The sequence below is a fragment of the Buceros rhinoceros genome, unplaced genomic scaffold, assembly GCF_000710305.1.
Source record: "Buceros rhinoceros silvestris isolate BGI_N320 unplaced genomic scaffold, ASM71030v1 scaffold17220, whole genome shotgun sequence".
Classification (NCBI taxonomy): Eukaryota; Metazoa; Chordata; class Aves; order Bucerotiformes; family Bucerotidae; genus Buceros; species Buceros rhinoceros.
The window spans coordinates 11,664-27,925 of record NW_010388076.1 but is presented as its reverse complement, the minus strand read 5'-3'; the positions used below and the strand labels follow the sequence as shown (position 1 = coordinate 27,925).

The window sequence follows — 16,262 nt, the reverse complement described above, 5'->3', positions numbered from 1 at the left end:
AGCCCTCCATTCCTTGGTGCATAGCCTGGCTCCGTTTGCCCTTGTTCAGAGCAGATGAGGTGGCAGATTCTGGGGAGGGCAGTGAGTGCTGCCAGCACGCTGCTGCGGGACGTGTGTGGTCAGGAAGGTGTGCAGCTCTATGCTCCACTTTAAAACCATCGTGCTCTGCTGCAAGGAGGTTTCCAGTCACCGGAGACTAATTACTCTCTCGTGGTTTGACAGCCTGTCCCAGGGAGTTCCTGTGTTCCGTGAACGGCTTGTGTGTCCCAGCCTGTGACGGCATCAAAGATTGCCCCAATGGGCTGGATGAAAGAAACTGTGGTGAGTGTTTTCTTCTCCCTGCCAGTCCCTGGTCTCAGCAGGACACAGCCCCTTGCCCATCCAAAGGTAGGGAGACATGGGGAGAATTCAGCTGGCCTAGGTACAGCCTTGTACCTCCCCTCCAGGAGCTTAAATGTCTGCATCCTTAAAAGCCTCATCCCACTGTCATATGGCTTCAGCCTGTTCAGGACGGAGCAGCAATGTTTCTTGCTCCTGTGCATAGCACAGTCTTCCTGGGAGAATTTTCTAGCACCCGTGCACCAAGAACTCTGGGCAGCCTGAAAGAAGCCCCCTGCCCAAGCTGTCCCCCACCTTGTCCTGCTTTACCAACACCAGTGTTGGTGTTTACATTGTCTGCAGTCCTGCTGATGGCGCACTCTGTCCCATCATCCAGCTGTCTGACATCAGGTCTTGCTTGCTTCCTTGCTGTAGACATGGATACAGATGCATCCTTATGAATATCAAATCCTTTCTTGAATCCTACCAGCTTCTAGGCCCCAGGGATATCTTGTGTCATTCAGTTCCACAGGTTAACACAGACCAAGTCTGAACCAAAAAATTATGTTTCTCATTGTTTTCAAACATCCCTTTATATTTGACGAAAGAAAATAGAAACATCATGATTGCATTCCTTTCTTATACTCTCCCCACTGTTGCACCTCTGCCTCACTCTATGTCTATATGGAACAGTCCGTGCCCCTAAAATCGATGTTCACATTGCCTCAGACCTTCATGCGTCTTTAGTCGTCTGGAAGCCTCACACTAATTACTGAAGAAATTATATTCACGGCAGAAAGAAGATGCCTGGGGGGGTACTAGACCATTGTGTTTAGTGTTGCACACACAAACAAAAGACAAGTTCCTGTTATAAAAATGTACAATCAGAAGTCAAACTCTGTGATGCATGGGCATCTGAGACCCATCGCCATCCAGAGCAGCAATCAGAGACCATCAACACTGAGGAATCCATTGCCGTTCAGGACCCACCTATCAGAGAGCAAGGGGAGTAGCTGCCCTGTAGGGGAAGGTGACCCATGAGCTGAAGGTGACAGCAAGGCAGGAGGAACAGTGACCTCACCAGCCAGGATGCAGTACTACAGAGCCTGAACAAGGCAAGCAGACCAGGTCTGGTGATGGTACCACGGAAGTGACGCCAAGGCAAGTCCGTAGTGACAAGGCAGGTCTGAGGCCACGCCAGATGCCAAGAAAAGTTAAATCAGTGTCAGTCAAATGTAAGACAGGGTGCAGGCATACCTACAACGTAGATCAGGCAAAGACTACACAGCTGCACTGTACCAGAGCTGGTCTTAAGCACATCTTAGGAGGTGAGAGAAGAGGTTGCTGAGCCTCCTGGTGCACTTAGGACCCCGATCTCACACCTGATGCCTTGTCTTGCATGCCTAATTCCTGGATGCTTCCCTCCTGTGCAGTGTGCCCTGCAAAGTTCCAGTGCCACGAGGACAGCACTTGCATTGATTTCAGCAGGGTCTGCAACCAGCAGCGGGACTGTGCCAACGGGAGCGATGAGGAGCAGTGCAGTGAAGGTAGGGAGGGGACAGCGCTGGGCTGACAAACGCCTTCCCCTGCACTTGAGCCAAGGCTGTCAGTAGCGCACCTCCCTCGTGAGGGAAGGGCACCAGCTGGGAGGTGACCTGCCTGACCTGCTCACAGTGTTTGCTCTGCTTGTAGCTGACTAAGCTTGCTGAGGAAACTCCCCGTCATCATTTATGGAGTTCCCCCAAGCTCTCTGTTGCCTTTTTGACCCCGCTCAAAGGACTTTAGGCTGTGTCTACAATCTGCTCCTCTCCGTCAGCTCAGCTCCCCTTCCTCTTTGCAGGAATCCCCTGTGGTCCTTTCACCTACCGCTGTGAAGATGGAACCTGTGTGAAGAAACCCAACCCCCTGTGTGACACCACTGCAGATTGCAAGGACATGTCTGACGAGAAGCACTGTGGTGAGGAAACGCTCGGTCCCATGTCAACCAGGTTCAGGGTGCCACGTAGCTGCAAGTTGCCCCCTGCCACGCCAGCATAAGCATCCACCTCCCTCGTTCCACCACCTTCTCCCTGCTCCAGCCCCACAGCTGCAGTGCCACTGCTTCATTCTGCAGTGGCAGCAGCAACTAGCCAGCTGCCTGTGCTGAGCCATCAGCAGATGTTTGCTCTTTGGACAGCTGCTCCCCACCTCCTTCAGGAAGAGGTACCAGGCCAGATACACGTCTCACAGGCCAGGTCCTACCCACAGGCTGCCTGTTGGTCCACTATGCCGGCTTATGTGAAGTAATGCCACCCTACAAGGCTCCAGTCAGGGAAATCACCCATGACTGCATGGTCACTGGCAGGGGAAGAGCTTTTGTTTTGATCACTTGGTTTTCCTGAAGCGGGCAGCGAAGGGGAATGACTGTGAGGGATCCCCGACTCACCCATGACTGCATGGTCACTGGCATGGAAAGAGCTTTTGTTTTGATCACTTGGTTTTCCTGAAGCGGGCAGCGAAGGGGAATGACTGTGAGGGATCCCCGACAGGACAGCAGGCAGAACAGACAGCTCCAAAGGCATCTCCAGGCTGCAGCTAGAGGTGCAGTAAGGCCATGCAGGCATCAGTGGGGGCACACGCTGGGAGGGAGTGCTCGCTAGACCTGTCCTGGACAGTACACAAAGCATCTGCTGGCTGGGTAAGGAAAGGGGTTAGAGGTCAAACTCTTCAGTCGATTAAGTAGGAAAGGGCAGACAGTATAGCATGTTCCCTTCCTCCCTTGAAATACTGGCTATGTTTCCTTCTCCTCCTCAGACTGTGGGCTGCAAGCCCCTCTCAGCAGGATTGTGGGTGGTGCGAATTCTGTGGAAGGGGAATGGCCTTGGCAGGCCAGCCTGCAAGTTCGGGGACGCCACATTTGTGGGGGAACACTCATTGCTGACCGCTGGGTGGTCTCAGCTGCACACTGCTTCCAGGATGAGAGGTAAATGGAGAGGGGAGGGTGCTGGACAGAAGAAGGATTTGCATTACTTTCCATGTCATGCATGATGGGAGGATCATCTGGCTTGTGAAAATGTCACAGGGCAGACACAATCCTCATCTGGCACCCGTGCCATGCTTATCTGTGACTTGGAGCTGGAGAAAGAGGTATGGATACACACAGTAGCATTTGAGCATGCATGCAGGGAAAAAGGGGCAGTGCTGGGAGGACAATGGTAGCAGAAGACACTTCAGCGCTCCATCTTTGCTTTAGGTCTGGCTTGTCCCCATGCTGTCGCAACCATGGAGATCTCAGCATGTGCTAGGATGGGGCCAGGATAGCATTACCTGTGGATGATGCTGTTTGGGTCCCATGCTTCCCACCCGAAGGGCCTGCCCTTTCAGAAGGAAGCACACTTTCTCCTCCCATTCCTTCCACCCAGCGTATGTACCACAACAGTGGCAGATCAGGGGGGTCACTCATTCTTTGAGACTGGAAAGAGGTGAGGAGGAGAAAGTCCACAGCTTTGCTGGGTGCCAAGTCTATGTGGGGGAAGGAGTGTGTACCCTGAGGCCCTGGCTCCACCTTCTCTAAACTCTTCTTTTCCTCTACCAGTGAACCAGTGGGCATCTCCCACCTCCCCAGCTACTACTGTTGGACTTCCTCAGCTCCTCCCTCCTTTCTCTCCTGACGCTAAGGAGATACATCCTCCCTGATGCTATGTGAGCTCAGGGAGGAGGAGCTGCTGGTCATCCTCTGTATGGTAACACTAGCCTTGATAGGACTGGGGCTGCTTTGCAGTGTCACCTCACCCTTCTCTTGCCATGGTCCTACGGGTATCCTACAACCCTGCAAGGAAATCCACCAGCACTGGGAGCAGGCCTTTCAAGTGGTCCACGTGGGCTGAATTTGGCCATTTTGGAGTGTCCCAGTGCAGGGTGGATGGAGCTAGCCTGGCCCTGTTAGATGGCATATGTGTGTGCCTATCAGGGCTAGAATTTAAGTGGCATGAGAGATAAGAAGTTAGGGGAAAAGAGAGGCGGGAGCAGAAGAGCAGCAGTCCAGGTTGGGCTGCGCTATGGGCAGCTGCCTGTGCAGGCAATAGGCTGGAGGTGAGTCCTCAAGCAGTGTTTGGACAAGAGAGATAGTCAAACCAAACTGAGGAGTTTTTTGCACCTAGAGGGACAGTGTAAGAGAAAACGGCATGTGTAAGGCAAAAGGTGGACAGGACTCTTGAGTCAAGAACCAGCCTTCTCCCTGCTTCCTCTTGCTCTAGTTGAGGGCAAGTTCTTCTCTGCTCCTCACCCTCCTGATGGAGACAGGATCTCCCTTGGCTGTTAGCTCTTAGCTGTTCTGTTCTCGGCTCTCCCCCAGCTTTAGCCCATGTTTCTGTAAAGGTCTGTCATGCCTTTTAATGCCCTCACGTCCGAGCTGCTTTTCTCACTTCACTCTCTTTAAGAAATTTCTGAGAAATTGATCCTCTTCTCCATGTCTCCTCCTTGCAGCTTTGCTTCACCAACTCAGCTCCAGATCTCTGCCCTGTCATAGTCACTTTCACATGATCAGCCCCACTTGCTTGCCTAACCTACACACAGCTTTGAGCGTGCTTTGCTAAGGAAAATAAGCAAATATGAGCAAGTTGCCTGTGTGTGTCAGTGTCTGCACAAAGTTGGTCCCATTGTACAGGCATGTCAAGGCATCAAGGAGATGTCCTACCTAGTTTCTTGAAATCAGTAGCCAAATAAAGAAAATAGACCCCTCTCAGGGAGATGATCATCCATATCACTGACTCCTCAAAAGACTGACAAAAGCAGACAGGCTCTGCCCACCCTGCTCTATTCATGTGATGAGTTATCTTCTCTGCTTCTACAGGCTGGCCTCTGCCTCCATCTGGACTGTTTACTTGGGCAAATATTTTCAAAATGTCACCAGCCACACAGAGGTGTCCTTCAAGGTGATCCACCTCTTCCTCCACCCTTATTATGAGGAAGACAGCCATGATTATGATGTGGCCCTGCTCCAGCTGGACCATCCTGTGATCATCTCACCCTTAATCCAGCCCATCTGCTTGCCTGCTCCTTCTCATTTCTTTGAGCCTGGCCTTCATTGCTGGATCACTGGCTGGGGAGCCCTCAAAGAAGGAGGTAGGTGCAAGGTCTTTGCTGGCAGCCTACTGTAGCAGAGCCAAGGCAGAAACATAAGTTCAGATGTGGGGTAGGCACAGAAGGCTTCTGTCCACCCCAAAGCATTAAGCTTCCTTTACCCCTTTTGATTTTGGGTCACTGGGTGGCCAAAGTTACCTGCTGAGTGCTTTGAAACCTCATTTGGAGAGGCAGGCATGAGAGTCTGGTAATCTATATGGGGAAAGCACATGTTCCTTCATCCAAAGACTTCAAGAATTAGGGGTCTGTCTAGTGGCCATTCAGCCATGGCATGGAGCAGCCCCAGTCCCAAAGCCCAGCCCCATGCTTACATAGACATATGGGATCCTGTTGGGTCGTTCCCCAGGCACAGTATCTGACCAGAGAGAGTTGAGATTAAAAACCTGCTCTTTATCAAACCAGGACTGGGTTTCCTGGAGACACCTGTTTGTGGTCCCTGCAGCAACGTTTTCCCCATGTCAAAGACCCATGGACCTGGGTCTCCCCAGCAACACATGTACTTGTAAATTCAATGTGAGCAGTGTGGGGTCCCTTGAGGATCACACTGTATAATTGTCAGCATGCGTTCTGGTACCATTTGACCATTTTGACCACATAGACCACTGGGGGACAGCACAGGCCGAGACCTGTTCCCATCAGTGCTATGGATGTGTCCATTCTGCTTTGTGAAGAAGAGTTTAGCTGCATGGATATAGACCCTTCATATTCCCTCCCCACAGGAGCAGCAAAACAGGTCCAAGATGTTCTCTAGTAGTGCTTGGCACAGGAATTTACATCTGCTTACCCAGGTCAGCTTAGTGCATTCACACATTCACACACTTGTTTCCTGAATGGAAACACTCAGGGTTCTATCCAGAACTGGATGCTCCTGATTTGCACACTTTTAGCCAGAAGAGCTTAAATCCATTTCAATGACAAGCAAACCCAAAACTCTGACATCCCAGGGATTTCTCCAAACCAGAATCCCTCTTGTCACAAAAGCTGAAGTGCCCACAACATATCCCTGTAGAGAAAGGGACTGAAGGGGAATGTTACTCCTCCCATGCAGGTAAAGTGCTCTGCTGAAAGTCAGAGAACTGTGATGCCAGTGGAGAGCAGAATAGAAATTCAGATGGCAGCTTTCAGCATGCAGTGAGATGGGATGGGCTGAGGGATCATGGTACAAGGTGGGAAGCTCCGCCATTGCTCACCTGCACTTCTGTTGGTGCTTTACTCCTCAGGGCACATCAGCAGTGTTCTGCAGAAAGTGGACGTGCAGCTCATCCAGCAGGACATCTGCAGTGAGGCCTATCACTACATGATATCCCCCAGGATGCTGTGTGCTGGGTACCAGAAGGGCAAGAAAGATGCCTGCCAGGTGACAGTAGTTGTGGGATTGGGTTGACTACTGGAGGTGGGGTGTGTCACAAGCCTCCCAAACGCACTCTATAGCCTGAAACAAGGCTGAAAAGACTATAAACTGCCTGACTCTCTGAGCACTTCCTCTGATCTAAGTGCCCCAAAACAGCTCTCAGGACCATTTATTCCCCAGCATCTTTGCCTTAGACAGGATCCGAATACAGTTAAACTTTCTCCTTTCAGCCCATTTACCACTCTTTACCACTCACTTTTAAGTCACGCTTACATCAGTCACTTACCTCCTCAGCCTCTTCAGCACTGTCACACACAGTAACCTGTCGGTTTCTTCGTAACTATTGATCTCACAGAATTCCTCTGTCCCATCCCTCTGGGTACCCAGTTAAATTCCACCAGCTTCCTTGCTCTCCACGTATTTGGAAATGCCACACAGAGCAGAAGAAAACAATAGAACTGTCAACTTCTTGGGACCTGGCTAAGGGGGAGAATTTGCACAATGAAGGAATGCAACAATGGGTCAGATTTTTGCACTGGAGATTGTTTTTGACATCTGCCTAAGGCACAAGGACTGTTGCAGATGTCCTAGGCATGAGTTGAGGCGATACAGGAATCTGCATACAGAGGGACTCAAAGCCAGTGTAATCATCCAGCAGGAGAAGCTGGTGAATCACCATGACCTCATTTTTCTTTTCCTTTCTCTAGGGTGATTCTGGAGGTCCACTGGCCTGCAAGGAGCCCAGTGGCAGGTGGTTTCTGGCTGGTTTGGTCAGCTGGGGAATGGGATGTGCACGTCCAAATCACTACGGAGTATACACCAGGATCACTCAAGTGCTGGGCTGGATGAACCAAACCATGAGCCGAGAACAGTGCATCTCTGCCTTCCCTCCATCAGACTTACACTCACACGGCACTCATTCCTGATCTTGCTCACTTGCTTCTCTGAGAAAGAGGGTGTCTCTGTGGGCTGTTGTCAGATGCAGGAAGCTCTTCTGAGCAGGGTAGAAAAAGCCTGCCATGGGGATTGTAGAGAAAAGCAGGTAGACCCTCTTCTCACTCACTGCTTCTCAGGATGCATCCCAAGGTGGTTTTAGGCTATCCATCCAAAAGAGCTGGGGCAAGAAGGGGAGCAATGACACAACACACAGCAACAGTCCAAGTTGATAATTTCTGAGAAAAGGAATAAGGGGAGTTGAACTTTTCATGAACCATGTGACTCAGCCATGGTCTTATGCTGGAACACTTGCTGAAAGAAAATGTGGCAGATGTAGTTAGAGATTCCAGTAACTATGAAAACAATCTGCCTCCCTCTTCCTTCCTGCTGCTCGTCCTTCTTCTCCCTTCCCCTCCCATCACTCCTCCTCTTCCATCTCCCTAATTGCTTCTTTTCTTAGCTGGCGTGTGCAGTTCAGCTCAGCCAGGCAACTCTTCACGTCTCACTGGCTCCCAGGCACGAATCCAGCATCACACCCACAAGCACGTGTCCTGCCTCCCTGCAAGAGCAGTGACCAGCCTCCACTGCTGCACTTTCCTCAGGGGAAGGGTCCCTGCCCTGGGTAAAACCATCAGAGCAGCCTCGCACCCCCTTCCCTCAGCACTTCTAAATAACCTTTAACATGAGGGCGTCTCAGCTGCTTCCATCTCCTAACTCAGATAATCCAGAAGGTAAAGGAAAAGGCTTCAGGGCGCAGTGCTTAAACAGTGACTGCTACAGGTTTGGGGTTTTTTTACTGAAGATATACATATATATACATGTCTGTCTGTCTGTCTGTGTGTACATACAACAGGCTGCTCTCTGGAATTAGAAATAAAATTAATTTGAGGGGGTTTTTTTGCTCTAGTTTTCCTTACTCAGTTAAAAATTATCTCGGTGTTTGTATCTTTTTGACCAAACTCCAATCCTGGCCCTGGCAACTGGTGAAAGTTTGCACAACCCTGACCTCCCTCTCAGCTGTCCCCCTCAGCTGTGGTGGGGTCAATACGCTAGCTAGATAGGTGGTCCTCACTTCTTGTTCTGATCTAGGTGTGCAGACACCAACAAGCAAACTTGCTCTGTAGCCCAGCTGCCTGCAGTGGGGATGCAGCACAGAGGCGGTGAGAAGTATTTCCAGCCCCCAGAAGAAAGGTGCCGCACAGGCAGCTTCTGATGGCTCCAGGCGATGAATCCAAACTCCTCTTCTCCAGCTCCCATCCCCTTTTACCATTCTACTACCTTCTACTCATTTTGAAATGAGAGACAGCAAGGAGGATTAGACTGAGAATTTTATTCAGGAGTCACAAGCTGGTGCCCTCAGACATAGCAGTGAAGCGAAAGCCCCGATCCCTGAAACAGGGATTTCCTGGTGCTAGCTGCCAGGACATCAGGTGTCAGCACATTCTTGGTACCTGGGCAGCACGCCTGTCTCCTCAGCGTGATACCCAGCACAGGGACACCCCATGAGCAGTGCGGGTGGCCAGAAAAGGGCAGTGACACTGCATTTGCTTTCTGGCCACAAGCCCAGACAAGCTGCCTGCAACAGCCAAAGGGTAAGGACTGGTCCTTTCACAGGTGCCACCGCCTCGGGGCCGCATCCAGCGTGTTCAGGAAAGGACCGCAGGCTGCAGGGGCTGATCACTGATGTCCCCAGCAGGGGCCACTGTGACATTAAGGAAAGACAGCCTGCTAGACGCGGGAGGGGGCCGTGGGCTCCAGCCCCTACAGCAGCCCAGGGGCTCCACGGAGCATCTGCCCTCCAGGGCTGGAGGCTCCGGTCTCCGAGGTGAGTTTGTAAAAAAAGAACAGCTGCACGTGAAGAGCGCAGGGGGCTGGGGGGTGTCACTGTCTGGCAAGGGGCTGCTGTACACTGCAGTACAAAAATAAAGCTATAAACAAGAAACGAAAAGGCTGGAGTGGAGTGTCGGGATCACATCCTCAGACCTCTGGCTTGTAGCAGCTAGAGAAGGAGAGAGAAAGAGAGAAAGAAAATCAAAAGTGGGAAAGAAAAGCAACTGAGCTTGGAGGGAAGAGTGGGAAACAAGAAAAGGGAAGTAACAGAGGAAATGAGAACAGAAGAAAAAGAAAAGAGATGAGGAGTGAGGGTGGGAGAATCGAAAAAAAGGAAGGAAAAGACTGCGTGGTTAACATATACTGACTTTTAAGACTCAGGCCCCACAGCCATGGACAAGGATGCTCTTGAACAGAGGGAGAGAGAAATGTCAGCCAACTAACAAGTGCCCTCCACCAGGATGGAGAGTGGCACTGAACACCTCAGTTTAACAAGAACCTCACAGTTTTTCAGTATGGGAGAGGAATCCTCCTCCTAAAGCTTTCTGTACTCAGCCCCAGACACACTGGCCAGGCAGCCTGCCCAAGCAGGAGGCAGAACACAGAGGTTCTTTTCTCACACAGCTGCAAGGACATCTGGAGTAGGAACAGGCCACTTCTGCTCTGCTTTCGCCAGCCTCTCCCACCGCACTCTCACCCTGGCAGAGGCAGTGGAGGAAAAGCCCAGGGAAGCGAGAGTGGGGAGGGGCAAATAACTGGCTGCCTTCTGCAAACTGCTCTCAGGCTGTCAGGCAAAGGAGCTGCGGACAGCAGTCTGGAGAAGCGATCTTGCATGCGTGTCAGGCAGACACGTGGCAGACTTCCTCCCCTTCCCCATGCCACCCCTGCCTGCTTTGCATTCATTTGCACCCCTCTTCATTTCTCCCAGCTGCACTCTCCCTTCTGTGCTGCCAGAGCCTCCGGTCCAGAGCCATAAGACCTGCATGGCAGGTAAAGGCACATACAGGCTGAGAATTGGAAAAGCCACCTTAGAGATGAGTCAACCTCCCCTCCCACCTTGCCCTCCCCAAGCTCTGCAAACCAGGGCCATACCCACAGGAGGGAAGTGAGTCACTCATGCAGGGCTCAGGCTGGCAGGAGCTGAGAGTGCAGACAGGTAACGTACCTGCAGAGAAGGAAAAGTGAGGAGCAGAGAGAGACAGGGCCCTGGGCAGGGACCACTCTGAGCCCTGGGGGGCAAAGAGAGCAGAGGGAAGGATGCTGGAGGCTAAGGAGTGGGGCAAGGTGGGAGGCAGGTGACAGTGCTGGGGTGGCCATGGAGTGGAGCAGAAGGAAGGGTCTGGAGGAAGAAAGAGTATAGTGCAATCTCGAAGAGACGGACAGTCTGCAAATAAAAATATAACCGTAAATAAACCAGTTTAAAATGCAAAGCAGCAGCCACAATAGCAGCTCTCCCCTGCCAGCTTTATCGCCAGCGAGACTCCTGCTCCTGGAGAGGACTGCCCCACACCCCACACATGCCCTAGTCCTTCCCTGCTGCTAGCTGTGAGCTCTCACCAGAAAGGTGGATGGTTCTATGATTGAGGGATTATTTTTATCACTTTCCTCAAGGATTTGCTGCACCTTTCTCCTCTGCTTCTGCTTCTGCCTCCTCCTCCACCTCCTGCTCGTCCTCCTCCAGGTCCTCCTCTGTGCTCTGTGGCTCAGCATGAAGGACAAAGGGAAGAAAGAGTGGAAATACTTGCAAGATGAGCCATGGCAGTTCTTTCGGACACACAAGGGAATAAAGCAATGGTCATGACACCAGAATTAAAAGGGGCCTTTTCCCATGGCCAGGACAGCTCTGGGTCAGGGAGCAGTGACTTGTCTTCCTCTGGATCATCACATCAGGATTATCTAACTCAATTACAAGTGCTGTGGTCCCACTGCCCAACAACTGCCATCAGTTTCTAGCGCTCCTTCCCGTATCTTAGGCAGCCACAGTATGTCATGCACTGCCACATGTTTCTGTCCTTCTCTCAAAAAGTGACCAGATGATCTCCTGCTCCTTAGACTAGAACTCAGCAAAAGGAAAGGGAATGCTGCAAGACCTTCAGGGAAATCACACCCTACAGGCAGAGTGACACACACAGCATGATCATGAGGATGCATGAGAGGGTTGTTAGAGTAGCATGAGAAGTGCCAGGGTCACAAGGGGGCCATCTGACACACACAGCCAGACATCACCACTCTCAATGCACACACTCCTGCTTTTGGGCAATGGGTGTAATGCCATGTTGCTGAACACCAGGACAAGCCCTGTGTTTCACCACTGAGGTGCCCCACAGTCGCAGTGGAGAGAGGAAAGAAAGAGGGAGCAAATAAGAGCGAAGGATCTCATAGTCAGTGGGAGTAGGACCATAGCAAAGTTGGTCTCACCTTAGCTTTGTGGCTGGGCTCAGAGCTCAAGCCATTGGGGGAGTTGTACAGCTCTTTGGAGACCACACACAGGAACTCTGTCTGATCCTCATTCCCGTAGTTATAAGATGAACCAATATTCACAAGCTAGAAAAGACAAGAGCAAGAATCACAAGCACATGTTACTGCAAACATCCACTCCACCTGGGGAGCAAGGAAAAAAGCCCACCATGCAGTACAGAGGCCAATCCATACCCCCAATAGAAAGGCCTGATAACTAAGCTGAGGTGGCAGCACAAAGAACCAGGAGTCAGCCAGGATTCAGAACAGCTTAACCTCACACAGTATCCTGTAAACCTCTAGAGAAGGGGCGAGAGCGAGCCAGTATGATAGCCCCATCAATGACTGACCCAGTATTCAGAGGGAAGGTGCTTTGCCTGGGTATGCTATGGTATCCACGGTATCCACAACCTTTTCCCCAAAAGTCAGCTCCTTCCCACCCTCCTGTACCTTTTCCACACCTGTTCAAAGCGCCATCCATCCGACATAGTGGAAACCATCTGAGTGAGCTCCTCTTCCTGACACTGTAGCACACGGTAGACATGCTTAGGAGGCACCTGTCAGCAAAATTGCAGAGCATATTGACAACGGATGAATGCCAAAGGCTGTTGCCCTCCCGCAGAATGAAGTGGTAATATGCCTTCTTGACAGACCTGTCCTCTTCCCCAAGTCTGCACTTAAAGGGGAGTGGAAACCACAAGCCAACTTTTTACTATGCTGTCATGGGGAGCAAGTACAACAGTATCGCTCCTGGAGAGGAGGGACTGAGCTGAGTGCTTCCTGCATTGTACCCAGAAGATGCTGGACTCTCTCGATGGGGAGTTCGCATTTGTTGTTACAAAGTCATTTGCGCAAATGCCACAGATGCTGAGGGGGTTTTGCAAGCGCAAAGTGACTGTGTTGCTGGAGGCTTACAACCTGAGGCAGACAGGATAAAAAGTGAGATATCAGCCAACACTCCCAGAAGACAGATTTTAAAAGGTTATTGGCGAAGATAAGGTGTGATTGTGCCACAAGATTGATTCCTTGTGCCTCACTGTCTGCATTTGACTATTCCACAGATGTTTCTTCACCTGTTCCTTCAAGTTTTCTCTAGGGGTATCCCCATGTTCTTCACTGTGATTACACTCTCAGGATTCCCCACACCAGCACCCTCCTCCCCACGACACCTTCACTCTCCTCACAAACTTTCTTCCATATCCCACAGTTACCAGCTGCCTTTTTCCAAAAGCTAGAGGAGCTGATTTGGTTTCAGGGACTACATCCTGCATTACTTCTGGGGATGCAAAACAAGCCTGTAACTTCATTTTAACTAAAATGGTGGCAGCCTGTTCCCTGCAAGATTTTTTCGATGTTGACTTTAGCACATAAACTCTAATTAGTTGCTTCTTTCTATTGTTTGCTGCTTCTCCCTAGTCTGCTCTCCCTCTAGACTCACCTGTCCCTTTCCAAACTCCACCCTTTGCCCACCCCGCTCTGTCTTTCCTCACCATTTCTCTCCATACCTGTGTTACTGTGTAACTGTCCTTCTCCTCCAGCTGATCCTTAATTATTCGGATTAAAGGACCAATGTTATAGAACTCAGCTTCTTCTAGGACCCCTGAGAAAGAAAGACAGAAGGACCACAAAAACAGATCAATTCTGAGTTTCCCAAGGTCCACAGGCAGAAATAACACTGCAGCCTCTCTTTTTAACAGGTTTCTGACACTTGAAACTCTCACTGCAGAGAATTGAACCCTGGCTCTCTGCATGGTGTTTCAAATGCTCACCCCAATTTCCTTATGCTGCCTGCTACTACAGAAACAGGCACTGACCATGAAGGCTTGTGCCAAGGACTGCTAACGCCTTTCCCAGATAACTGGCCAGGGAGGATAAATGTACGCTCCAGCGTCTCTCAATGACCACTAGTTATCATCTCGTTCAGGCCCTCTTCTTAAGGCAAAGAACCACAACTTGTTCTGACCTTGTTACCAAAAGACACTAGAAACCCCCAACTTTCCTTCTGGGCTAGTTGGAGTTGCACCCACCTTGCAGCCCTATACGGCTTTGAATGATTTTTGTCTCTCTACCTGTGCTTCACCTCAAAGCAGGCAAATAGAAAAGTGTTTTGTTTTTTTTTTCTCTGTGGTGTCTGCGTTCATCACCTCTCCTGAGAACTCACCTGCTTGCTAACAAGCCTTCAGGGAAAAAGAGGTGCTTTCCTGGAGGATCAGTGAGTGAAAGGCAGCTAGGGGCCAATACTCACACATCTCCAGTGCAGTACCCACACAATGCAGGTGGGGAGATGGATCCTTCACTACCTGACACACTGAGACCTCTTCCGAGTCACTCATTCAGCCATGAATCATCTAATGGGTTAGTTTTATGTCAGCCTGAGAGTCTGCGGCAGAAGCAAAAGACAATGTTAAGCTATGAACCAGACTCCTGTTTATGCTTCAGATTTGATGTTAAAACCTGTGGATGAACTCTGACCTCAGGATCACAAGAAATGTCAGGTAGGAAACACCTCAGAATTGAGTTTATTACAATTCTATACCATTACTTCGATATATTTTTGGAATTACAATTCATAAGATGATTCTGAAGAAAACTTTCCTTATATTAGGTAAAAAAAAAAAAAAGTAAGAGACAGAGAGGCAAGAGGACTAATGAACATGCAGAAACTGTGCTTGCCAAGGGCTGGACAGCACAGCCTGGTTTTGGATTTGGCTCACCGTTAGACTCTAGCATCCAAAATATAACGAGACACGGGGGACTGCTGGCTGGTAACACTGTGATGTTACCAAGCTATCCTTTTGGACACGTTGTCAAACTCAAATAAGGAATGGGTTTGTCTGGCTTGCTCCACTGGAATTGCTGCAGTCCACAACCCATCAGAGCACTAGTAGCATACATTGCATATGTCTCATTAATGATGGTCTTTATTACAGTCAGTAGAAGAAATAAGCTTGGTTTTGTTTGGTCTTCAGAGTTTGCATTCCTAACTAGAAACATCCAGTCATTAACAGAAAACTCAGTCACAGAGCCTGGTTAAAAGTGGATCGAGAACAAGTACAAATTGGTTTATGGAGGCTGAGTGATCTTGCCTGCTTCCGTCCTGGTGACATCTCTGCGGAATGAACAGTGGTGAAGCTATAACACCTGTAGGATGCCTTCTTCACCTACTCCAAACCCCTTTAGTAAAGGAAACATTAGTATGTTTTCCAAGAGCTGCAGGGATAGCCCTCTCAAATCTCCCCACATCAGCCTCCAGAAGAAGCATGAGAGACAACAAGATCAACAACAAGTCCTACTGTGTCCTGGCTACAGGAGTAACGTTAAGTGGGAAGTTTCTGAGCTTCAATACTCACCTTCTGCAGCCATATATTTATCCAGGACCAGCTTCCCATGACGAAGGAAATTCAGGATAGGTCCAAAGTAAGTAGGGTCCCGGTCTATTAGGTATGCACCAGTCTCATCCTAGCAACAGAGATAGACCGTGAGGAGAAACACTTCATGGGAAACACATAGCCAAGCCTCAAATGCTTCAGATTTTAAGAAAACACAATCCTAAGCAAAAATGTTCATTGTTTCTAAGACTCCTTGGAAACCATGGGCCCCTGAGAGTCCCTAGCCAAGTCAGCCCAGATTGGATTTTAACTCCTGTATCGGTATGCTCAGCGTGCCCACCTCAGCAAGGACCAAGTCCCGGCTCAGAAAGCCAAAAGAACAGCTTCCACTCTTCTTCTGCAACTGTGCCTACAGGCCTGGTGTGACAGAGCAGAGAGCCCTCTTGGAGGGGTCAAGGCTGCATCGGGCAGATACAGCTGGGAGGTAGACCCAGGGGATGTGGGGTGCTAGAGAGGCAGGAGGACAGGGGCGGCGGGGAGGTGGCCTCTCTTTTCCCCAGCTCAGGAAGACCGGTGGCAGGCTACAAGACAGCAAGGTGGGATCTGGCAAGGGGAAATCGTTCCCGGGAGAGGGGGGTGAAAGAGCAAGCATTTTCCACTGTTACTGGTGCAGCTGTCGGGGTCTGGCTCCGTTCCTGCATCCCTCCAGCCCTCCCCATGCTTGGCGGGGCACGGTGCGGGAGGCAACCCAGCTGCCTTACCCGGTCCGACTGCAGCTCCTCGCCCTGGCACAAGCGACACAGGAAAGATTTCTGCTCCCGACACAAGGTCTGCCTGGTGGTGAGGAAGACGGTGCCCCCCACATTGAGCCTCACCCACTTGGCCTGGGTGGCAGGGGATGGTGGGCTGTCCCAGGCGAA

At 50.5% G+C, this 16,262-nt stretch overlaps 2 protein-coding genes across 2 annotated transcripts in view; one reads left to right on the top strand and one right to left on the bottom strand.

The window, feature by feature from the left end:
* The window catches only part of TMPRSS6 (transmembrane protease, serine 6), a gene marked incomplete at its 5' end in the record, with an annotated part of 11,929 nt that extends 4,213 nt beyond the window's left edge, over positions 1–7,716 (top strand). The window contains 7 exons of the mRNA XM_010144781.1: positions 223–321; positions 1,752–1,865; positions 2,159–2,275; positions 3,112–3,280; positions 5,150–5,421; positions 6,660–6,796; positions 7,498–7,716. Coding sequence (XP_010143083.1) covers positions 223–321; positions 1,752–1,865; positions 2,159–2,275; positions 3,112–3,280; positions 5,150–5,421; positions 6,660–6,796; positions 7,498–7,716 — 1,127 coding nt within the window. The remainder of the gene's footprint in view (positions 1–222; positions 322–1,751; positions 1,866–2,158; positions 2,276–3,111; positions 3,281–5,149; positions 5,422–6,659; positions 6,797–7,497) is intronic.
* Positions 7,717–11,162: 3,446 nt separating this feature from the next.
* The window catches only part of KCTD17 (potassium channel tetramerization domain containing 17), a 5,271-nt gene continuing 171 nt past the window's right edge, over positions 11,163–16,262 (bottom strand). Inside the window, exons 2-7 of the mRNA XM_010144770.1 lie at positions 16,104–16,226; positions 15,364–15,472; positions 13,519–13,613; positions 12,475–12,570; positions 11,975–12,100; positions 11,163–11,252 (exon numbers count right to left, since the gene is read on the bottom strand). Of these exons, the coding sequence (XP_010143072.1) occupies positions 11,163–11,252; positions 11,975–12,100; positions 12,475–12,570; positions 13,519–13,613; positions 15,364–15,472; positions 16,104–16,226 (639 nt within the window). The remainder of the gene's footprint in view (positions 11,253–11,974; positions 12,101–12,474; positions 12,571–13,518; positions 13,614–15,363; positions 15,473–16,103; positions 16,227–16,262) is intronic.